The sequence below is a fragment of the Lepidochelys kempii genome, chromosome 4 (genome assembly GCF_965140285.1).
Source record: "Lepidochelys kempii isolate rLepKem1 chromosome 4, rLepKem1.hap1, whole genome shotgun sequence".
NCBI classification, from domain to species: Eukaryota; Metazoa; Chordata; order Testudines; family Cheloniidae; genus Lepidochelys; species Lepidochelys kempii.
In genome coordinates this window covers 71,256,011-71,281,787 of record NC_136383.1, presented here as the reverse complement: position 1 = coordinate 71,281,787, position 25,777 = coordinate 71,256,011, and the positions used below count along the sequence as shown (strand labels likewise).

At 42.5% G+C, this 25,777-nt stretch overlaps 1 protein-coding gene across 4 annotated transcripts in view; it reads right to left on the bottom strand.

Annotated features, from left to right (window-relative positions):
• GALNTL6 (polypeptide N-acetylgalactosaminyltransferase like 6) overlaps nucleotides 1-25,777 on the bottom strand; it is a 935,360-nt gene that overhangs the window by 30,720 nt on the left and 878,863 nt on the right. For all 4 annotated transcript variants that reach the window (XR_012158633.2, XR_013635712.1, XR_013635713.1 and 1 more), the window contains one exon: nucleotides 9,188-9,409. Coding sequence is in view for 1 of the 4 variants with exons in the window: in XM_073341635.2 (XP_073197736.1) it covers nucleotides 9,188-9,409 (222 nt within the window). In the remaining 3 variants the exon portion in view is untranslated. The remainder of the gene's footprint in view (nucleotides 1-9,187; nucleotides 9,410-25,777) is intronic.

Below are 25,777 nucleotides of genomic sequence, written 5' to 3'. Positions count from 1 at the left end.
ACACTAGTGAAGAGTGCAGGAGGTCTTAAATAGAGTCATGCAGCAAAATCCCACAAAGGGTCCCAATCGTAGAGGAATGAAGGGGAGGATACTAGGAGTCAGGGGACTGGCAGGCCCTGGCTCTCCCTGCTTTCCTTGCTGCTCCTGCACTTGGGAAAAAGAAGGTATTGACGGAGAGGAACTTTTGCGACTGTTGGCTCCAGCTCCTTGTGCTTAAAGGGTATATCTACAAAGCAATAAAAGACCTGCAGCATGGCTGTGGCTGGCCCGGGTCAGCTGACTCAGGCTCACAGGGCTTTGGCGGTGGTACTAAAAACTGCAGTGTAGATGTTTGAGCTGGAGCTTGGGCTCTGAGACCCCATGGGGAAGGAGGGAGAGAGTCACAAAGCTTGAGCTCCAGCCCAAGCCCAAATATCTACACTCCAATTTTAGCCCTTGAAGCCAGAGTCAATTGACCTGAGCCCTGAGACTCGGTGCGGCAGGTTTTTCATTGCAATATGGACATACTCTAAGTGTCCAGGCCATGAAGATCAGGCACTGGCTCCTCACGGGCCTAGTGAGGGTCAGGTTTTCCTTGACTGGATAACATGTTAAAGCTACAACTTGCCTTGTCTATACTAGGATTTTAACAATGGTTAGCTAACACATGTTAACAAGATACCTCTTTCATAGTGTAGACAATACCTAGGAAGAATTTTGCTGAGACGGAAGGGTCTTGGCACACTGGATTGTGAGGTCATTCAGTACATAGATAGAGCGAATCATGGGAGGAGGGACATGCCATGAAGCAGAATCTGAAACATAGGCCAAAGTGGGATTGTGGAAGGCCTTAGAGGCAAGACGTTTAAGCTGTGGCAGGCCTTAAAAGTGAGGATGACGGGACATCATCCCTTGCTAATCTTCTGCACCATGACTGTCTGAAGCTAGGGATATTAGTCTGTTAGCTATGAAAAAAACAATATCCTCCACCGTAACTGATAAATGTTCCTGTTTCTTGGGCACCTCCATAAAATGCGGGAATTGTAAATACAAAATATTTTTGGCACAAAGTGTCAAAACTGCCAACTCAACTACGAACTAGTATTTATCAAATATTAGAATATTCAATTTTACAATCTAGAGTTTTGAATGTTTAATTAAAGTATTTCCCTATTTCTCTTAATCAGTGGGAGGAATTACAATTACACTTTCCACCAAATCTCTTGGGTAGAGATATTTATAAAAAACCCTGCACTTTGTAGAGGAAGCTGATTCATGGGATCTGAAGCACTGGTGGAAGCCTGTGATTTAAGTAAGCATTGTGCTACTCAAGGCTTTGAATGGTTAATATACGTAAAGATCTGGTTGACAAACTTTAGGTTGCTAAAAATGTCTAAATATGTTGTAAAAGTTAAAGACATATTTACACCCTGGTTGTTGGAACAAGCCCAAATGAGTTCTGTAGAAGACTGTTCAATATTAAGGACATTTAAAGGATTTTTTCCCTTTATACTGACAGGTTTCAGAGTAACAGCCGTGTTAGTATGTATTCACAAAAAGAAAAGGAGTACTTGTGGCACCTTAGAGACTAACCAATTTATTTGAGCATGAGCTTTCGTGAGCTACAGCTCACTTCATCGGATGCATACTGTGGAACCTGCAGAAGACATTATATACACACAGAGACCATGAAACAATACCTCCTCCCACCCCACTGTCCTGCTGGTAATAGCTTATCTAAAGTGATCATCAAGTTGGGCCATTTCCAGCACAAATCCAGGTTTTCTCACCCTCCGCCCCTCCACACACAAACTCACTCTCCTGCTGGTAATAGCCCATCCAAAGTGACCACTCTCTTCACAATGTGTATGATAATCAAGGTGGGCCATTTCCTTCACAAATCCAGGTTCTCTCACCCCCCTCCAAAAACCACACACACAAACTCACTCTCCTGCTGGTAATAGCTTATCCAAAGTGACCACTCTCCCTACAATGTGCGTGATAATCAAGGTGGGCCATTTCCAGCACAAATCCAGGAGAGTGAGTTTGTGTGTGTGATTTTTGGAGGGGGGTGAGGGAGTGAGAGAACCTGGATTTGTGCTGGAAATGGCCCAACTTGATGATCACTTTAGATAAGCTATTACCAGCAGGACAGTGGGGTGGGAGGAGGTATTGTTTCATGGTCTCTGTGTGTATATAATGTCTTCTGCAGTTTCCACGGTATGCATCCGATGAAGTGAGCTGTAGCTCACGAAAGCTCATGCTCAAATAAATTGGTTAGTCTCTAAGGTGCCACAAGTACTCCTTTTCTTTTTCCCTTTATACTGTAAACCCTTTCTTTTATGCTGAAGATTAAATAAGAACTTCTCCTTTTATCCTGGTTTGGGTGGTGATATAGGGGTTGGAAATGAGTGGATGAGGCAGAGCCTGGAAGCAAACATACATATTTTTCTTACTATGCACATTTTGATGTGCCAGTTAAAACCATGCTGATCTGCAAAAATGCTATTTTATAAAACAAATTCTTTCCAAGAAGGTTTGTTATTAAGGAAACCAAAATCTTGATTAATTTTAAAAATGCATACCCCTTTCATGAAAACCATCAACGTTTTCTACCTGTAATTTTCACAAAATATTTCTCTAAAGGAGGCTGCTTGATTTTCTGCCTCTTTGCAGGCACCTGTCTGTACTCTGCCATGATATGATTCACAGTCCTCTCAGGTCCTAGTTGAGTAGTTTCTCTTTGTCACTCCTTACATTCATCAAAGCTTAGGGGAGTTTTAAATGGCTCGTGCACTCGGATAGCAGCCCCTATCAGAAGAGAACAGAAACCGGAAATCACTGTTCTGTGAATCCCTGCGACTGAACTGCAGCTATGAACTAAATAGTATGCAGGATTCTATGCAGAAATTTAAAACAGCACAGTCTTCTAAATTGGAGTTGGGGAACTTATTTGGAGAATGGGCTGAGGCACTGAGAGTCGGGGGCAGAACGATGAGACTGCAGAGTTCCACTGCATAGTGCAGACACTTTTAAAAAGTGATCAGGAGTGCAGAGAGGCCATGCCCACTGCGTATTTGCCACACCATCCAAACGTGGAAAGCAGATTTCTGGAATATTTTTGCTAATTGATTAGCTGTGAAGATAACTCATGTGATGTTATTCATGGAGGGTGTGAGTGACAATGCACAACTGATCAGTTTGACTGGGGACATTACAAGACAGAGTGCATCTTCTGTAACTGCTCATCATGAAGATCCAGGTTGCTCCAAAACACAGGTTGACAGCCAACAGCTGTCGCACATTATGCAAATTGCTGCTGCCACTACTCGTGGCACCAAATTTTCCCGACAAGACCAAAACGAAGGGATAGATTTTTTTCAAAAGTGACTAAGGGATTTAGAAGCACATAATACATAGAAAGCCCATGGGATTTATGCTCCTAAATCCCCTAAGCCAGTTGGAAAAATCTTTTCTTAAATGCTTTATCCACACTTGGTAAATTTAGAATTGATAATGTACAAAAAGTCAGTGTCTCTTATGTTTAAAAAATATAATGACAGCTCAGTGACAGGGTAGTCACACCTTAAATTCCTTTATCTAGTTTAAAAAACAACATGAGAACTTTTTTTCCCCTTTGAGGAAATTTGCATTAATTTATGTCAAAAAAGATGCCACTGAGATAAACAGAACTTCCAGTGCTAACATAGTGACAATTCCTGCCTCTGATTAATTAAAAATACAGAAAACTATATTAAATTAATATCCCTTTTAGGCATTGAAAGCAATGCTCAGCTTTCAGCTCTGACGAGTTTCACTTGAGACAGAGTGAATTCCTGGCTTCACTGAAGTCAATGGCAAAGTTCCCAGTGACTTCCGAGGAGCCATGATCTCACCGAGGATGCTTACGTGTTCCTGATGAAGGCAAGTGTTGTGGTGAGTCAGAAAGGGAGAGGCAGTCCCTAAGGCAAGTTGGATCTCAGTTTTGTGCACTGAAGGTCACAAAAACATCAATTTCAAAATAAATATCAGTACTCTTCGGAATGTGTAACCTTCATCTAAAAATAACTTTATGTGGTACTATGGAATAATACCAGTTTAATGACATTTAATAACTGCAAGTGCATGTCTAGGATTCAGGAAATGACTGAAACAGAGTTCTCAAATTAGGTGTTTAAGTTATCTCCAGTACATGAAATGAATGGCAAATCATGTCAGAACTACTGCTCAGTTTAATAATCTGTCCAAATGATGTATTGCCCTTGAATAGCAAAGATGATGCCCCGACTCTGTTGTCAGGGTCACGGCAATTCAATACAGCATCATAAGAGGCTTCCAATTGCTACCAATTTACAGAATGCTTTTCACACAATGTGGTTTAGTGCCCTGAATACCATAGTGGCTGTATCTCCTAGAGAGAACATGAGCAGCATTCACTTGGGTGCAAAAATGGGAATGCCTCTGTTCACCCTCTGCCTTTTAAGTAAGCAGTACTTATACTGGCTTTACTACACTTATTAGTCCTTAGATTTATTATTTACTACACAATACTATTATTATTTACTACACAATATGCCCTTAGATAGTCTTTCAGACATCAGAATCTACAGACTGAATGCCAAGCAATGAGCCTCCTTTCATATTAACTGATATGCAGTAACTTAAAAGGTCCTGTTCTTTGTGTGAAACATAAAAAAGGAAAAGGCCAGGTTAAAAGAAGTCAAGCACAGCCTGAATGAAACATAGAGAAAGCAGGGGACTGTCGATCACAGGTTGACACTAACCTTGATGAGAGAATTTGAGTGGTGCAGAAAGTGTGCATATGCAATATGGGGCTGGGTGAATGTTATATTGCTTTTGTACAACATAAATATGACCAACTGATGGACTGAGATTGACTCAAAGTCATTAAGGATATGAAGCGGACACTTCTAAAAAGACATCTGTTTCTCTTTCAGAGAGAAGAGAGTTACTCAGTCCTAAAACTTTGATGCTTTTTCATATAGGCTATTTGGTTTAATTTCAGTGTTTCAGTTCTGGGATTTCCCATCACTGTTGTAAAGTGGTTCTATGAAATCCGTGAATTCTCATTGGGGGCCAGAGAGGAGTGGGTTCAGGCCCCATGACTTAGCATGAGCGCAATGCCAGACAGACTTACTGAATATTGAACAAGGCCTATAGCAGAACAGAGCCAAACCTTAACATTTAAGTTTTGGATCAGGAAAAGGGATGATTTTCCTGTAGGATCTTGAAAGCAGGACACAAAGTCCAGAACCAATTTACTCATGGTCACCATTTTATGTTTCGTCTTTTAAAAAACACGTTCCCACAGACAATGTTAAAAGTTTGAAATGATTGTAAATACACATTGGACCATAAGTACTTTGAATCTAAGTTTTAAAACTATTAAATCATTCTCATGACAAATCTCATCCACCCCAGCACCATTTTTTACTTCACTGGACAAGACTTCAAGTACCAGCACTGCATGAAATTACATTTCTTTGAACAGAAAGGAGTGTTTATGCATCATTTAATGGATAGTAGACATACCCTTCAACTGGTAGCACATACTTGGCAATCCAGGACACAATCAGAAGGATCAAACTAAGCTGTTTTAATTTGCATTTTTCCCATGGTAGCAGTAAAAATGGTGTTACCCTCCTGTATAGATACAAAACTAATAGTAATATACTCAGTATATACTAAATGTCTCCCACATCTATTATACAACTGCCATTTTGCATGCATTTCAGAGCACAATACCAGATGGAGCACATACACTCTTCCAGCTACATAGGACAGCTACATAGGACAGTGGCACAATTAATTCCCAAAGATCAGGCAACATCAAGGGTGAAAAGGAGTTTGTTTAATTTACTTCTTTTCTATCATGAATAGAGTTTGCCAAGACATTTACCAGTCAAATTCCCAGCAGGTGTGTTTGCAAAAAGAAGGGAGAAGTTGCGAAAAGAAGGCTGCACACATCATTCACTAGGTATTAAGATGCTGGAGCCACAGATTGTCTGAGGACTTCATTGTTTACCTTGTCTCAGATTGGCACAGGGAAGCAGATGTAAATCCTTTCCAAGTACAAGTGGAGAAGGCAGTGAATGACAGTCCATCTTGGCACAGATGTCCCATAAAAGATTCTTGATATGCATAGCCAGTGAAGTTTTTCTGGCTGCTCAATTCTTCTAAAGTAATAAGGAGCAATCTGTTTTCCTTCCTTCAATTTCTAATTATAACAGCCATTGGCCTTTAAGTTTGTTCAAAGTCTCTGCAAGTGCTGACAAATTAATTAAAACTTTCCAGGAATGGGAAAGTCTCAAAAAAATATAGAGTAGCAGGAAAAAAACTTCAGCTAAGGTTAGTTTACGGATGGAACATATTTTTAGGGGAATGGGAGAGCCTTTGGGTCTCAGTTCCATTCTGTGGTGTCTGGGGGTATTTTTAATAGGAAAAAAGATACACAGTCCCCATGATTCATTTTAAAAACACCTTAATATCATATCAGACCAGGTGCCAGCTCATGCCAAGGCCCTCACTGAATACTCACAAATGCATAGCAGGAAACCAGTCTTGCTTACAGGGTGTTAGTATTATCAAAATAGATATTAGATGTTAAGTTGATAAAGATGTGTTCAGATTTTATGAAATGCTGGTAGACTGCTGCAAATATTTATCTCACTTATAATCCCTACAGCCCATGGTATAAAGTTATACTGAGTGTTTGCACTATAAACCTCTGTAATTTTTTAACTCACCAAACAGGAAAAGAAGCATTGATTAAGGTAAAGTGTTTGTCCATGGCCTACTGAAGGCAAATGACGTATTGTGTAGCATCAAAGGACAGAGACTTTGTTGATTGCATTCCTAACTCCTTCCGGGAAGGAGAGATGGATGCATAACTCAGCCCATAACTTTGGACTCTGGACCAGAGAGGATAAAAATCCCTGACAGGAGAAACTGAATCTTTCTTCCATGCTGTCTGAACTCTGAGGGGCAAAGATTCCTAAACATAAGCAAAGAGATCCCCATGCTGCCTGGCAAGAGTTAGCCCTGAAAGACATTTAGAACTTACAGATTACTATAACCGTCACCTTTTGAAATGTAGACTGAAACTTATTTGCTTGCTGTAAACTATAAATAATTCTCATTTATTTTTCCTAGTTAATAAATCCTTAGTTAGTTTAGAATTGGCTACCAGCATGGTCTTTGCTGTGAGATCCAAGGTCCAAGACCTGGGGTAAGTGACTGGTCTCCTGGGACTGGGAGCAACCAGAATATTTTATGATTTTTCATGTAAGTGACCATTTATTACTAAATCCAGCTTACTTGGGTGGCAAAATAGACTAGCGAGCCCAAGGGGTCTGTCTGTAACTCCATGGTAAGACTGCTATAATGATTCAGGAGTTGACATTAATTACTGGGTTGGCGAAATCTAATGATAGAACATACCACCAGTTTGGGGTGTCTGCCCTGCTTTTTGACAGTCTGCCCTGAGCTTGGCACGCACAGTCGTGAGCCACTCCAGACAGTGCATCATGTAAAATGTGTATTAATTGTGTAAAGCATGAATATCTGAATCTCACAGGTCTGGATATGGTCCTTTTTGCCTCTCTGGAACACTGAGTGAGGATTGTACAATAGAGCAAGGTAGGTATATATCACATGTTCAAAGTCCTGCAGCTGCAGAGATGTGTCTGAGTGTGGGTTTTGATGGAGGGACATGGAGGAGTTACTGAACTTTGGTCTTTCCTGACTTCTTCTATTAATTTTCTATTGCCTCTGGGTATAACCAGTTCAAATGAAGTTTATGAAACGAAAATGAGGGAATTCACAGTGTCAGGAGTTTGCATATGTCAAGGCACTGGCACCATCAAGTACTTTGAGGTACTGTAGTTGGGGGCTAAAATAAGAGTGCAAAGGCCCAAGTGACTGTAATCTGAGAGGTTATTTTAAAAATCCTGCTACAATATGTAAAAAAATTGGTTTATTTTAAAATGTTCTTAAGAGAAAGGGACCAAAAAGTGGCTAGATCTCCCCTCCTGGAGAATATCCTGGCATAATGGGGACCCCTGGAGGTTTAGGGGATTTCACCAAAAACATTTGTTCCAATTTAAACCCTTTCATTCCTTCAATTCATGTGTAAAATCTTATAATCTGAGAGCCCCAAGAAGTCCTCTAGCAAAACCAGGGAAGGCTAAAATTGACATTACTGATACTTCCGAAGTTCTTAAAAAAAAAGACAGAAAAATATGTTAAAAAGTCAAGCCTTCTTTACAAATCATAATCAAAAAGAAAAAAAATCTTTTGCATCTCTCCTTTAAAGTGGAAGATGCAAAAGGCCAGTGCAATTTTTCCAACAAGACATATAAATTATATTCCTTCTCTACAGCCCTTGTGTATTAATTTATTTCTAATACATAACGCAACCTGTCGCCACAAGGTGTGCATTAGTAGGCTATTGGTGTGCTCCCCCAATATGTTAAGAGGAATAAATCTGAAGGCAGAATGCATCTGAGAAGCACCCCAGCAACCTGCTAACACATACCCCAGCATGGCATAATAATATTAAAGTATGGCTCCTTATTTCCTTTTTGTTTAAACTCCAGCTGTGATACCACTAACTAAAGCCAACTATCAGAACATAGAATGAGGCAAGATGGGCCAATTTTTTTTAGGAAAAGAACCCCACTCATTGTTGCATATTTACATTTGCATGTGCAAATCTGACCAGACAAAACACTAGATAGGTACCTAACGAATACCTAATTTATGCATGTAATTTGTAATAACACATATAAAAATGTGCACTGACCTCAGGCTTCCCTTGTCAAAAATCAGATTCTGAAAGCCATCCTGTAATATGCTGTAATGACTATTTGTTCTTTCTGAACCTCCTGTCCTTGTTGTGCATGCACATCATGGTGCACGGAAGATTATAAGGGATTATACCGGGAACAGCCATAGACATCAGACATGTCAGTTTCTTATTTTAGTGGCTGTTTCATAGATCATTCCAATCACTACAAGCTCCCTTAATGACACCACTAGTAATAGGAGCCAAACCTCATTTCATAAGGGCTTTGTTATAATGTAAAAAGTTTCAGTAACTTCATATGAAATTCGGTGATCTACCAAATTGCTTTGCAATAAAGATGGAACATGCAGTTAAATTTAGTCTAGCTTGGGTATTCCTTACCTCCCCCCAGGCAGCAGGTGGGGGCTCCACAGGAGGGTAATATTTAGGGACATCCCATGCCACTGCAGCCATGAACCACTTGAAGTCCTTGCACTTAAGGTGCTTGCGTAGCTCCTTCTGGGCTGAGATATCGCCTGTTGAGAGATGCCTGTACTCGGGCCGCCGCTGGTAAACGTACTCTGCAAACTCATCCATCCATGTCTCTGCCACACGCTTCAGGTTCTGTGTAGCAGAAAGAAAGAGTCATTAACCTGTCCATGCTTTGACTAGATGATATAAATGACACAAAGTAAAAAAACAACAACCCTGACTTGGAATCTTATCATGTTTTGGATGGTGGTGTATTAAATAAATGGTAAACCTCTTTGGAATTAAACACAGTTAGGAGCATGATTTAATTAGACAGATGGCTTCATGCAGTTTGTTTTTCTAATACTTCAGTGCAATTGCTGAATGGGGATTTAATTAACCAGATACAGTAAAAATTCAGCTAATTATTTCAATTGGCATCTCACTGTGAAGCTCCCATTTTTTTTTACTTGATTGCTAATGTTGTTTTTCCATAGTTTTGATGCAGTTGAATTTTGAAATTGGAGTTTTGCTTCATATAGTAAAATATTATATGCAGTCCAATTTTTGAACAATGCATCTCCTTCAGGGCCCCAAAATGTCCCCGATCTTTCAGAAGCCAGAGTGACATATCTGCAAAGACAGGCTTAGTAACAAGTCTGCTTAGGCTCTCTAGTTACACACAGCTAACTGGGCATTATTAATATATTCAGAAGGTAGGATGAATTCTGAATACACAACATTACATAAACTACTAATGCCTGTAACCAGTAATGCTGCATAGAAGGATGAGCTTAGGATAGTCAACAGAACAATGAAGCCACTTCCTTTTCTTGCATGGGTGTTTGCTCAGGTAGCTTGGAGGGGCCTGAAGATTGCTATTAGCAAATATCTCCAACGACTGCAGATGGGATACCAGATGGGGAGGGTTCTGAATTACTACAGAGAATTCTTTCCCAGGTGTCTGGCTGGTGAGTCTCATCAACATGTTCACAGTCTAACTGATCACCATATTTGGGATTGGAAGAAATTTTCTCCCAGGCCAGACTGGCAGAAACCCTGGGGTTTTCCCATCTTCCTCTGCAGCACGAGGCATGGATCATTTGCAGGTTTAAAATAGAGTAAATGGTGGATTCTCTGTAACTTGAAGTCTTTGAACCATGATTTGAGGACTTCAGTAACTCAGCCAGAGGTTATGGACCTATTACAGGAGTGGGTGGGTGAGGTTCATTGGCCTGCCATGTGCAGGAGGTCAGACTAGATGATCAGAAGGGTCCCTTCTGGCCTTAAAGTCTCTGAGTGAGTTGCATCCCCATAAAATAGGGGTCTCAAACTCAATTTACCTTAGGGCCAGTGCCAGTCCTCAAATCCTCCCAGCGGGCCAATAATGTCACTGAAGATGGTGTTCAGAAAAAAAACCACATTTATATTGTATGTTTTATTTCAAATTTCTTCGAAATAATAAAACTGTCCTACAACTTTATACAATTCTTCGCCTGCCAGAGAGTTTTTAGTGTTTGCCAGACACCTGGCAACGCTTCAGTTCTGCCAGTTTGTTGATGTTTGACCTCAGTGACTGAGCAGTTGAAACCTTCAGGATTGCAGCAAGAGGTGCAACAGATAGTTGTGTTCGGTATTTTGACTTGTTTATATTCATTGTGGAAAAAAGTGATGCTGCCTCCATGGCTGACTCTGCCCGGCAACTAATGATGGTGTCTCTGTCCCTCTCCCACAGCCAATGGGAGCTGCAGGAGGCCACACCTGCAGCAGACAGAGCCGGCAGTGTAGCTACATGCATCTCTCCATGGGCCGAAGTGGGGAGGTTCTCGGGACGCAACAAAAGCCATCCAAGTTTAGGTTGTGTTACCTTTTTTGGATCGTTTCCACAGAGCTGGTGAGAGGATGATGTGGCCCCTCTGGACCTACCCGTACCCCAACTACTCCCTGGTCCAAGTCTGCCACTCCCCTCCCCTTCATCTGCATGGATCACAACTATGAAATCAATTGTGAATTCACCAGGGCTAGAATGCCACTGCCTATGCAACTGACTCCCCCATCTGTGTGGGGCAAGGGAAAGTTGCATGTGAATGAGGCTCAGTCCAGATTTTTCTCTTGCCTGTCAAAAAGCAGGACATTCAGAGTAGAGGGTGACCCCTTCAATGTACACAGACACTGCAGCATGCATGGGTTTATGAGAGACCTTAAAATGCTACTTTAAATATTTTTTGAGTGGTTTGTATCTTTTTTTTTGGTATTTCATAAAGCCCTCTGATCATTTTGGTGCATGACACCACTGGTTCCAGTACACTTATATAGGCAAGGGATTAAGTATGTCCTATTACACTTCTACAAGGGCGAAAAGAAATACTATTATGGCTACACATTATACCTACTTGCGGTCTAACTTTGCATCCTAAAATACATAATAAAAACCATGGACAAAGACTGGTAAGTTGTGGGCCAAACCACTGAGATGTTGAACACTTTCTGTGAGGTGCTGAGTGGCCTAAATACACTCCATAGGGGTGTGTCTTTTGCCTATTGAGCACCTTATTTTTCATCCTGCTCTTTCTGCATCTTAAACTTCTGTTTGCTTTTCTGACTGTCATTCCATGTTGAGCAGTAGTCTTCATTCAGCTGTTCCCTATGATACCCAGGACTTTTCCTTTGTTAGTGAGTTTAGAACCCAGTAAACCAGAGGTGGACAAACTATGAGGGCCTTCAGAACCATCCTGCCCAGCCCTTGAGCTCCCGGCCCGGGAGGCTAGCCAGCCCCAGGCCCCTTCCCTGCTGCCCCCCTTTGCCCACAGCCTCAGCTTGCCATGCTGCCAGCGCTCTGGGCGGCGGGGCCGTGAGCTCCTGCCGGGCAGCGCAGCAGCATAGCTGCCAGTCCTGCTGCTCTGAGTGGCATGGTAAGGGGGCGGGGAGCCGGGGGGTTGGATAAGGAGCAGGAGCCCTGGGGTGCAGTCAGGGGACAGGGAGCGGTTGGATGGGGTGGAGGTTCGGGGGGGGCAGTCAGGGGACGGGGAACAGGTGGGGTTGGATAGGCGTGGAGTCCCGGGGGGCCTGTCGGAGGTGGGGGTGTGGATGGGGGCAGGGCAGTCAGGGGACACGGAGCAGGGAGGGTTGGATAGGAGGTGGGGTCCCGGGGGGCAGTTAGGGGTGGGGAGTCCCGGGAGGGGGTGGTCAGGGGACAAGGAGCAGGGGGGGTTGAATGGGTCAGAAGTTCTGAGGGGGGAAGTCAGGGGGCGGGAAGTGGGAGGGGGCAGATAGGAGGGTGGGGGCCAGGCTGTTTGGGGAGGCACAGCCTTCCCTACCGGCCCTCCATACAGTTTCGGAACCCCGATGTGGCCCTCAGGCCAAAAAGTTTGCCCACCCCTGCAGGAAACAGTATGAGTAGTACAAAATATTCCTTCCAATGTGCATTGTCTTGCATTTGTCAGCATTCATCATGTTGCCTATTCACCTGGCTTTGTTACATGCCTCTTAAGTTTCTCTCAGTTTTCTTTAATCTTGACTAACTGGAATAATGTTGTCTTCTGCAATTTTCATGCCTTTGCCTCCTTTTTCATATAATTAATAATGTTAAACACTAGTCCTAGCATGAAACCTTGTGGTAACATGGTGCTAACCTCCGATGATGAAAGCTGACCATTTATTCCTATATTTTGCTTAGCCAGTTTCTCAACCTGTGGCTATTCAATTTTTTTAAAATTTTGAGTGACAGACTTTGACAAAGACTTTTGTGAAAGTCCAAATAAATACGGCACCTGGTTCTCCTTTATCGACTGTTTTGACAGATTCAGAAAGAGGTCTTATAGATTAAGGCGGCAACAGATAATTGATACAACCAAACCCCACAAAATTAATATTATCTGTTCAGCATTGGGTATGGACTCAGTACATTCATCTCTCCCCCTCACACACTTAACGTGCATCTTCACAGATGCCCCTTTTTCCAGAAGTTTCTCTAATTGGCTTTCATTTTCTTTCTCTGTCAAGTTAAAATCTGCACTTCCACAGCTGTCCAACGCAAAACAAAAACACCATACGCACATCACATTGGGTGACATTCTGACACTAAAGGAATCTTATAGCCTTGTTTGTAAAAAACAAGATCCTCAAACCGTGTAATGTTCTGTTTATAGAATGCTAGAGCTGCAAAATGCTGATATGTTCTGTAATAAGATAGAGGACAATATACATCTGAGAATCAGCAACAGAAGGTAATGTAGCCTTTCAGAATTGTCTGTGCATATTTGTGAGCCTGATTCCTATTCTGATTTGCTTTCAAGATTCATTTGAAAACCACTCTCCTGAATTTTATTAATTTAGTTTGCTTCAAGCATCTGCACAAACCTAGATATCTCAGAACTAATAAGGCTTATCTGAATACAAAGACAGCGAGATACATCACAAATGAAGTACATTCGGCTGGTGCTGTAAGATAAGTTACTGTGTGCTTTGTCTCTGTGAAGCAAACACATTAAAACCAGAAGAATGGGGGCATGTGCAATTAAGGGAGTTTAAGAAATCACAACACTGAAGTCCCTGTTCTGAATGACTTATGCCCCACACAAGGTTGAATTTTGTTGCTATTTCATTGGAAACAAAACAAGGCAATTCTTCTGGGTAATTTACATGAAATTAGCCTTCAATAGCAACGGAATGGGGTGTTGCCATGACAAAAGGAAATATAAATCTGATATAAGAATGACAGCTACAAAGGCAATATGACTCTCTTTCAGGGAACATTATAACATGGAAATCTCCCAACCACGTGAGCATACTATTTGCCCTTGCCTGTGTAGACAGAGCTAAACTAGATTTTAACCACATTAATCGGAAGAGGCAAAACCATGAGTGCTAATATTGCCTTTACAGTAGCACATCATCCTCTCATGTATTCTGTTTATCCCACGTTTTAATTGAAAACTATTTTAGACGTGTTTTAGAGTTTTAAAAGTATTATGATACTATTTTTTTTAAACGATGCCACCCGATCACTGACTTAGTACCATGAGTCCTACAGGACACCAAGGAAGAGGAAACTGGTAAATAACTGTAGCAGTGGCTTACCTCTTCAGTAGCAAATGTAGCTACTGCCTCAGTTTCCCCCTTCCTTTGTAGAGTAGTCTAGATCTCTGGCTTAACGAAATATACTCCATCCTTTCTGAAGGAACGAGTCCAGCAAAATAAAAGTCCAAAAGAAGTCCTTTAAACCTCCACTTGTTGGTGCAGGGGCTCACAAATGGTCTTTCACCAAGACAAATCATCACCCTTCCATGCACGGACTCCCAATCAACCTTTACTATTCGGCTTCTTCACAGCCTTTTGGTGGAAAACCATAAGCAGTGAATTTCTTAAGAGGATCGCCTAATCTTTTGAGGTCTTTCTCTACCCTCCCACTGAGCCTCTGGCTTTCTAGCCCACAACACCAACCTTTCCTCAGGGTACTTTACCCAACTCTTTGATTGTTGTCTTTTATAAGACTCTTTTAAAACCCCTCCCAGGCACCTTGTCTGGAGAGACTCAACAGCTTGCCCTATTACCTTCCATTCCTACCTCTTTCTGAAATGGCAAAATTATACATCTCTGTCATCCTTCCCAGTATGCACTGCTTCCCAACCTATCATTCCCCTACTATAACAATAAACCCCAGAATACCTTGATTTTGGACTGAACCTGAAACAGGGCCAGAGCTCGATCTTAAATGGCCAGAGACACCAATACATTTTAGAAATTTCTAAAAGTGCCTAAAGTAGTCTTTCCTTACATAATAATGTCCAACATTGAGATGCTCAAGGTACTGACTAGGCCCAAGATTTGTAGGAGTGGGCACTGAGACTCTTTAGATGACCAAGCAGGATGGCAAGCTCATCATACTCTTGAAATCTTCCTAAGACTCATGAGAACCCCTGAAGAGCCTATCTATGTAGCTATTCATATCACCATCATATCTGAGGACATAACAGGAATTTTAACATTCCTTCTGACATTCGTTGCTTGGTACTTACTAACTTTTAATATATAGTTAAATCCTTTCCTCTTAAATTTTGGAATGTGTAACCAGTGGACAATTTTTGCACCTACTCAAATGTTTTCAGATATCTATTTTAAAGATCTAGGACATAGAAAATAGGTATTAATGCTTTCTTATTACATTTTAGTTATAACATGTTTTATCTTCTAAGAGATTTCAAATTATATTAATTGAGGGGAGATTGAAAAGTATATTTTTTAGTGGGGAAGAGGCACCATTGGGCTTACAATGGAAAGTAGAATGCAACATTAACCATGGACCAGTTTTTGCTCCACAATATTTGAACCACTTCCCTTTAAAATACACAGAATCTCACAAAATACTGACTAGCTAGCTACAAAGCTTCAACTTAAGAGGGTCTAGACCTTTTAGCCCTGGTCTACACTAGGACTTTAGGTCGAATTTAGCAGCATTAAATTGATGTAAACCTGCACCCGTCCACAAGATGAAGCCTTTTTTTTCGACTTAAAGGGCTCTTAAAATTGATTTCCTTACTCCACCCCGACAAGTGGATTAGTGCTTAAATCGGCCTTGCCGGGTCGAATTTGGGGTACTGTGGACACAATTCGAGGGTATTGGCCTCCAGGAGCTAACCCAGAGTGCTCCATTGTGACCGCTCTGGACAGCACTCTCAACTCAGATGCACTGGCCAGGTAGACAGGAAAAGGCCCGCGAACTTTTGAATCTCATTTCCTGTTTGGCCAGCGTGGCAAGCTGCAGGTGACCATGCAGAGCTCATCAGCAGAGGTGACCATCCAGAGCTCATCAGCAGAGGTGACCATGATGGAGTCCCAGAATCGCTAAAGAGCTCCAGCATGGACTGAACGGGAGGTACAGGATCTGATCGCTGTATGGGGAGAGGAATCCGTGCTATCAGAACTCTGTTCCAGTTTTCGAAAAGCCAAAACCTTTGTCAAAATCTCCCAGGGCATGAAGGACAGAGGCCATAACAGGGACCCAAAGCAGTGCCGCGTGAAACTTAAGGAGCTGAGGCAAGCCTACCAGAAAACCAGAAAGGCAAACGGCCGCTCCGGGTCAGAGCCCCAAACATGCCGCTTCTATGATGTGCTGCATGCCATTTTAGGGGGTTCAGCCACCACTACCCCAGCCGTGTTGTTTGACTCCTTCAATGGAGATGGAGGCAACACGGAAGCAGGTTTTGGGGACGAAGAAGATGATGATGATGATGAGGTTGTAGATAGCTCACAGCAAGCAAGTGGAGAAACCGGTTTTCCCGACAGCCAGGAACTGTTTCTCACCCTGGACCTGGAGCCAGTACACCCCCTGAACCCACCCAAGGCTGCCTCCTGGACCTGGCAGGTGGAGAAGGGACCTCCGGTGAGTGTACCTTTTAAAATACTATACATGGTTTAAAAGCAAACATGTGAAAGGATTAATTTGCCCTGGCATTCGCGGCTCTCCTGGATGTACTCCCAAAGCCTTTGCAAAAGGTTTCTGGGGAGGGCAGCCTTATTGCGTCCTCCATGGTAGGACACTTTACCACTCCAGGCCAGTAACACGGACTTGGGAATCATTGTACAACAAAGCATTGCAGTGTATGTTTGCTGGCGTTCAAACAACATGCGTTCTTTATCTCTCTGTGTTATCCTCAGGAGAGTGAGATATCATTCATGGTCACCTGGTTGAAATAGGGTGCTTTTCTTCAGGGGACACTCAGAGGAACCCGTTCCTGCTGGGCTGTTTGCCTGTGGCTGAACAGAAATGTTCCCCGCTGTAAGCCACGGGGAGGATTGAGGGGGTAGCCACGCGGTGTGGGGCGGCAAAATGCGACCTTGTAACGAAAGCACATGTGCTATGTATGTAATGTTAACAGCAAGGTTTACCCTGAAGGACTGTAGCCACTGTTTTATAAAATGTGTCTTTTTAAATACCACTGTCCCTTTTTTTTCTCCACCAGCTGCATGTGTTTCAATGATCACAGAATCTTCTCCTTCCCAGAGGCTAGTGAAGATTAGAAAGAAAAAAAAAACGCACTCGTGATGAAATGTTCTCCGAGCTCATGCTGTCCTCCCACACTGACAGAGCACAGACGAATGCGTGGAGGCAAATAATGTCAGAGTGCAGGAAAGCACAAAATGACCGGGAGGAGAGGTGGAAGGCTGAAGAGAGTAAGTGGCGGGCTGAAGAGAGGGCTGAAGCTCAAATGTGGTGGCAGCGTGATGAGAGGAGGCAGGATTCAATGCTGAGGCTGCTGGAGGACCAAAGCAGTATGCTCCAATGTATGGTTGAGCTGCAGCAAAGGCAGCTGGAGCACAGACTGCCACTACAGCCCCTGTGTAACCAACCGCCCTCCTCCCCAAGTTCCATAGCCTCCACACCCAGACGCCCAAGAACGCGGTGGGGGGGCCTCCGGCCAACCAGCCACTCCACCACCGAGAACTGCCCAAAAAACAGAAGGCTAGCATTCAATAAATTTTAAAGTTGTAAACTTTTAAAGTGCTGTGTGGCATTTTCCTTCCCTCCTCCACCAGCTCTCCTGGGCTACCTTGGTAGTCATCCCCCTAATTGTGTGATGAATTAATAAAGAATGCATGAATGTGAAGCAACAATGACTTTATGGCCTCTGCAAGTGGTGATCGAAGGGAGGAGGGGAGGGTGGTTAGCTTACAGGGAAGTAGAGCGAACCAAGGGGCGGGGGGGGGTTTCATTAAGGAGAAACAAACAGAACTTTCACACCATAGCCTGGCCAGTCATGAAACTGGTTTTCAAAGCTTCTCTGATGCGTACTGCGCCCTCCTGTGCTCTTCTAACCGCCCTGGTGTCTGGCTGCGCGTAACCAGCAGCCAGGCGATTTGCCTCAATCTCCCACCCCGCCATAAACGTCTCCCCCTTACTCTCACAGATATTGTGGAGCACACAGCAAGCAGTAATAACAGTGGGAATATTGGTTTCGCTGAGGTCTAAGCGAGTCAGTAAACTGCGCCAGCGCGCCTTTAAACGTCCAAATGCACATTCTACCACCATTCTGCACTTGCTCAGCCTGTAGTTGAACAGCTCCTGACTACTGTCCAGGCTGCCTGTGTACGGCTTCATGAGCCATGGCATTAAGGGGTAGGCTGGGTCCCCAAGGATACATATAGGCATTTCAACATCCCCAACAGTTATTTTCTGGTCTGGGAAGAAAGTCCCTTCCTGCAGCTTTTGAAACAGACCAGAGTTCCTGAAGATGCGAGCGTCATGCACCTTTCCCGGCCATCCCACGTTGATGTTGGTGAAACGTCCCTTGTGATCCACCAGAGCTTGCAGCACTATTGAAAAGTACCCCTTGCGGTTTATGTACTCGCCGGCTTGGTGCTCCGGTGCCAAGATAGGGATATGGGTTCCGTCTATTGCCCCACCACAGTTAGGGAATCCCATTGCAGCAAAGCCATCCACTATGACCTGCACATTTCCCAGGGTCACTACCCTTGATATCAGCAGATCTTTGATTGCTTGAGCTACTTGCATCACAGCAGCCCCCACAGTAGATTTGCCCACTCCAAATTGATTCCCAACTGACCGGTAGCTGTCTGGCGTTGCAATCTTCCACAGGGCTATCGCCACTCGCTTCTCAACTGTGAGGGCTGCTCTCATCCTGGTATTCATGCGCTTCAGGGCAGGGGAAAGCAAGTCACAAAGTTCCATGAAAGTGCCCTTACGCATGCGAAAGTTTCGCAGCCACTGGGAATCGTCCCAGACCTGCAACACTATGCGGTCCCACCAGTCTGTGCTTGTTTCCCGAGCCCAGAATCGGCGTTCCACAGCATGAACCTGCCCCATTAGCACCATGATGCATGCATTGGCAGGGCCCATGCTTTCAGAGAAATCTGTGTCCATGTCCTGATCACTCACGGGACCGCGCTGACGTCGCCTCCTCGCCCGGTATCGCGTTGCCATGTTCTGGTGCTGCATATACTGCTGGATAATGCGTGTGGTGGTTGATGTGCTCCTAATTGCCAAAATGAGCTCAGCGGCCTCCATGCTTGCCTTGGTATGGCGTCCGGACAGAAAGAAGGCGCGGAACGATTGTCTGCCGTTGCTCTGACGGAGGGAGGGGTGACTGACGACACGGCTTACAGGGTTGGCTTCAGGGAGCTAAAATCAACAAAGGGTGTGCCTGTACATCAAGGAGTATTTCAGGCAGGACTGCACGGAGGGTTCCAATAAGAAATGGTGCACCAAAGTTATCATTGTTATTGGAACAAGGAGGTTAGCCTGGCCTCTGATTGATACATGGCTAGATTAACCTCGCTGCGCCTTCTCTGTGACTGACTGCAGTGTGATCTAGACAGGGGAGGAGGAAAATGAGTCCAAAACAAATCTGGTCTATTTCTTGTTCTGACTCACTCCATCGATCCTTTACATCTTTGGCTGGCAGCAGACAAAAAAGGCGCGAAATGATTGTCTGCCCTTGCTTTCACGGGGGGAGGGAGGGTGGGAACGGGGTCCTGACGATATGTACCCAGAACCACCCGCGATAATGTTTTAGCCCCATCAGGCATTGGGATATCAACCCAGAATTCCAATGGGCAGCGGAGACTGCGGGAACTGTGGGATAGCTACCCACAGTGCAACGCTCCAGAAGTCGACGCTTGCCTCGGTACTGTGGAAGCGCTCTGCCGAGTTAATGCACTTAGAGCATTTTCTGTGGGGACACACACACTCGAATATATAAAACCGATTTCAAAAAAAACGACTTCTATAAATTCGACCTAATTTCGTAGTGTAGACATACCCTTAGGTTTACATCTCAGGAGTTTCTCAGGGCACAGCCCACAAAGATAATAATGCCATCTGGGTCTCTCTCCTTGTCATGTCTGGTCAGAACAATTTTCTGGATAAGGATGAAGAAAGCTTAATGGTGAGATGGTACATGCATATGTGCTTGTGTGGGGTGGAGACAGTTGTGGTCATGAAGCGATGTCTCCAGAAGTGTTGACACTCTCACTCCACTGAAATTGAGCAATCGAAGCAAAGTATCCAGTTGTCCCATGCATGAATCTCATCTTGTTTTAATTACACTTTACTTTGTTGCTACAACTCTTACCTCACTAGGAGCCTTGAAAACCCTTAATCACCAGTTCTTTTAATTTAGGCAAACTCACTTAAAATAATTTTGTGACTCTGTTCTATGCTTTTTTTTTTAACAATAATTTTACATCACATGTTCGTTAAATTAAAATTACTTTCTCCCTTTCACTTTCTTTGGACAGTTCAGGACTTCAACACAAGGTAGAGTTCAACACAGCTACAGAGAGAGATAAATGTGCACTTTCTTACTCAATTGCTATTCTTGTTGGAATGTTTTGGGCCATTTTCAGTTCCTGTTTTTTTTTCTTTTGTGGCTGACAGTTTAATCTCTCCCACCAAATCCCGTATACCTCTTCATTAAACATGTTCAGGTGAGTCCTGTGTGACATTATGATTATGGTGATTCAGGCAACTCAGCTGGGCAGAAGCAGAGACTTTATTCTTGGGAATGGAATGACTGCTTAACAGCTGGGGGCTGCATAGCACAACTGCCTGGTAAAGATTCCAGGGAAGCAAAATTTAAATGGATCTGTCCCTAACAGGAATATTATAGTTTCCTGTTTTAGAGACAGGGATGGTATGCCAGATTGGAATGACAATATTTATGAGCAATACACAGAACCCTCCATGGTGCATGAAACTGCATGGATCTATCCTATGGATTTTTTTTCAATTGACTTTTTAGACAGTTGTTAAATTATCATAAAAATACTATTTCTGCTCCCAATTTCTCCAGCAGTTATTAGGCAGAAAATGGTTTTTCCCCTGGCTGTAAAGCAGTACAATGCTTTTATTATTTGTGCCATTCCACCTTCATAACCCATTTCTTCTCCTTTGTGCCTACCTCACTCTCTGCACATACGCCAGCCTGATCCCCAATCCATGCACTTTGGTTTTTGTCACTATTAAGCTGTTGTATCCTATTTGGGTCCTGTAACCAGTTCCTGTTGCTCTAGTGGCAATCTAAACATGTTCCAGGAAGCTGGCAGTCATAAGCAGGACCTCTTTTAAGCAGATTGCGTATCTTACTTATCACAATAGGTTTTTCTCTCATTGGCTATTTATTCTAGATCCTAGTTTTAGTTTATTGTGTCAACGAAGTGTCAATCACCATAGTACACAGGCACTCCTTCACTCAGGGATTCTCTGCAGCTCTGATATCAGTGCCTTGGAATAGAGTTGGAAGCCACAGTGCAGAATGAGAGGTGCCGTATTTCAGATGTGAAATAAAACAGAGGCCTGACTGTTACATTCATTAAAAAGCTCATGGCACTTTCTGCAAGAAAACCGATATTAATCCCTCTTCCAGCCTAAATACTGTGGTACTGCTGCTGCTGCAAAGTAGATGCCATGTTTTGCCCTGGAAATGTTTGCGTTTGATTCAGACACAATTAGTGGTATATATTAACTGCATTACTGGAAGAGTAAGGAGCTAGAAACTCAAGCTGCTTTCTGTATGCTGGGGAGAGTCACTTTGCCATGTGGCTTTACTGCCTCTATACACTGCTATTAATATGCTCTGTTATTTTTATTCACCCTCAGTTGCATGCTGTAACCACATCTTGCAATGGAAGCACTATGCAGTGCATGCAGAGTTTGGATACAGACTGTTATTTACCCCTTCTATTTCCCTGGCCATGAAGCCCTGTGACAGTTTAGCAACACCTCTTTAAAACAGGCAAATAGTTTGATGCCCATTTTATAGAAGGGCATAATGAGCCACAATGAGGCTAAACGATTTACCACAGGTCACAGCTTGGGAGTGGCAGAGCTAGAAATACAATCCAGGAGTCCAGACTCCCAATATGTTTCTCTAGGTACTAGACAACATTGCTTTGATAATCCAGCAAATAAATTCCAAAAAGTAGTTACTGCCATTGCAAACTGGATAGAATATATTTATCAGTTTTAGTTTTTCCTTTTCAAATGATTAATAGACCATGAATAAGCAGGTAGTTTCTTTCTCCCCTTTAAAACAAAACATTTTTGTTAGCTTGAAGAAAGCATCTAAAAACTGAGATGCTGATTGTTTTGTTTTTCTTGCATTCAAAAATTACCATGCAGATATTTATTCAAACTTCCTTCTTAAAACAATTGAGACCTTGATTGTTGAGACTGGGTTGAGACTTTGATTCAACTATTAATTAATTTTGACTATGGACTTATAAATATGTCTAAATGTTATAAGAGGTACTATAATGAAAACTCAGAACTTAAGAGGGAAAACTGCATTGTTATGTTATATATAATTGTGTTACTGCAAGAGGATAATGCCCCAAATGACCCGCTCATTCCAAGCTGATGTTTCTGTCATTTATGGTGACTGCTGGATCACAATTGAAGTCTATTGCTTCTTGCTGGGCTAAAGGACTGAGTGACTGCAAAGCTACCTGTGCTGTCACCTTACACAGGAGCTGCCTCAGTCTCTTTTGTGAAGACGGCTTTAAAAAAAAATACAAAAGGAGCCATCTGTCAGTTTGCATTGAGGTCAGTGGATAATGTAACTTTATGGATGTGCTTCGTCTAACTCACTGATTCTACTTTGTCCTATAACGTGTCTGGAAACCGACAAAAATGTTCAAAAGTGCTGTTTTCAGCAAACCCCAGTCATTGTTTACAGCTAGAAAAAAAAGTCATCACGCCTAATGCTCTGGCTTTGGGAATCACAGCACAAGATAGTATGCCTACGGTATCTCGGTCTACAGAACCCTTTAAAAAGCCACAGGAAAAGGCTGAGCAAGTGGTTCAGCTGGGAATCTGAACCCACCTTAATCCCTGCCTCTTGAACTGAACCCAAACTCTTGCAAGTTCCAATTCAGCAACATAGTGCAATGAGGCAAATGTCATCATGCTGTGCCTGCTGGGTCAGAGGATCACTGGGCTCTGGGATCCCAAGCCCTAGAGTGCAGGGAGGAATTCAAGTTAAGATTAGGATTCACCACATTTTCGGGTTAACATCCAAAGTTGACTTTCACTGGGTTTGCCAATCCCTAGTTCAGAAAGACCTACAGTAGTGTAATGCTCTGGAGACAGTGCTAAAAGTCTGATTTAAAATGTTTGCAAATGAAAAAGATTGTTGTAGACATGTATTGAAATTCTAAGGTCATGGAACAGTGAGTTTTTATTGATAGAACTCTTATGTTGTTTAGGCAATCATGAAGAGAAAAATCTATTAGTATGGAGTTTACAAAACCTGTCTAATAAACTGGAATGTACCTATAACAAATTGCTGATCTTATTTTAAAATCTGTTTTACCAGATAACTGGCTAGGAGATGATGGCTTAGCTAGAATGCATAAAAATGAAGCAATGTTTCTGAATACCAAAGTAGTTAAAATAATGTAGCAAAAGAATCCAGAACTTATATATTGGGGCAGTGTCTTGTATGAGGTTTCAAGACTTCTTTTAGTGAAAATTATTTCACATAAAACAATCAGACAAAAATAGTTATTAGTAGCTGTGATTTTGTGCCAAGACAGTAGGGTTTGGAATGAATGATAATCAGTTTGTGCTTCCTTAGGAAGTGGAATCACTGTTAACATCTGTACACCCGTTAATCTTGCTCTGTGTGCAATTACCTGTAAATTGGGGACTGACTGTGTTTGGCAGGCAGCAACATCCTGAGGCATCTACAAAAAAGTCTTTTTCTTTAGTAGTTCTCTCTTATTTTGTTTGTCAGAGTCTGCTTTATAAATGTGGTATTTATTTTTCCAGTTTGTTTTGCTCACTTTTTGTGACACTGAATGTTTTCACTGGCAAAATATTTTTTACATGGAGATTTCCTAGTTTATAGATCACATTTCAGCAAAAAAAGTATGTCTAGGTTTTGCAGGGCTTGACTGATAGCGTGAGAATGTGTGAAATGTGATCCTAAAAGAAAGAAGACAAATGACACCGTGATACATACTAGGGTGTATAGTATGATACACTAGTGATGGTTTGCAGTGCTTACTGCCCAGATGAATGGGATTTTGATAGGCCAGTATAGTAGAGACTGTGATCCTTATGCCAGTTTTTGAATGAACAAAAGAATGGCTATGCTGGATCCGACCAATGGTCCTGCTAGCTCAGTATCCTGTCTTCTGTCAGTGGCCAGATGTGTCAGAGGGAATGAATGGACCAGAGCAATTATCAGGTGATCCTTCCCCTGTCATCCAGTCCCAGTTTCTGGTAGTTGGAGGTTTAGGAACACCCAGAGGATGAGGTTGCATTCATGACCATCTTGGCTAATAGCCATTGTTGGACCTCTTGTCAATGAATTTATCTAATTATTTTTTGAACTCAATTATAGTTTTGGCCTTTACAACATCTCCTGGCAATGAGTTTCACAGGTTGACTGTATGTTGTGTGAAGAAGTGCTTGCTTGTGTTTGTTTTAAACCTACTGCCTATTAATTTTGTTTGGTGACCCCTGATGCAATAGGAAGGAGTAAATAACACTTCCTTATTCACTTTCTCCACATCATCATGATTTTATAGACCTCTATCATATCCCACTTAGCCATCTCTTTTCTAAAATGAAAAGTCCCAGTCTTTAATCCTAAATTTTAACCCTAATCTCTCGTCATATGGAAGCTGTTCCATACCCCTAATCATTTCTGTTGCCCTCCTCTGTGCCTTTTCCAATTCTGATATATTTTTGAGATGGGCAACCAGAACTGCATACAGATTTCGAAGTGTGGGTGCACCATGGATTTATAGAATGGCATTATGATATTTTCCGTCTTCTTATCTATCCTTTTTCTAATGGATCCTAACATTATTAGCTTCTTTGACTGCTGTTACACATTTAGTAGATGTTTTCAGAGAACTATCCATGATGATTCCAAAATCTCTTTCTTGAATAGTAACAACTAATTTAGACCTGATCATTTTGTATGTATAGTTGGGATTATGTTTTCCAATGTGCATTACCTTGCACTTATCAACACTGAATTTTATCTGCCATTTTGTTGCCCAGTCACCCAATTTTATGAGATCCCTTTGTAACTCTTTGCAGTCAGCTTTGGACTTAACTATCTTGAATAATTTTGTATTGTCTGCAAACTTTACCACCTTATTGTTTACCCCCTTTTCCAGATCATTTATGAATATGTGGAACAGCGCAGGTTCTACTACAGATTCTTGCGGGACCCCACTATTTACCTCTTTCCATTGTGAAAATTGACAGTTTATTCCTATCCTTTGTTTCCTATCTTTTAACCAGTTACTGATCCATGGGAGAACCTTCCCTCTTATCCCATGACTGCTTACTTTGCTTAAAAGCCTTTTGGTGTGGCACCTTGTCAAAGGCTTTCTGAAAGTCCAAGTACATTATATTGACTGGATCATTCTTGTCCACATGCTTGTTGACCCCCTCAAAGAAATCTAGTAGATTGGTGAGGCATGATTTCCATTACAAAAGCTGTGCTGACTCTTCCCCAACATACTGTGTTCATCTAGGTGTCT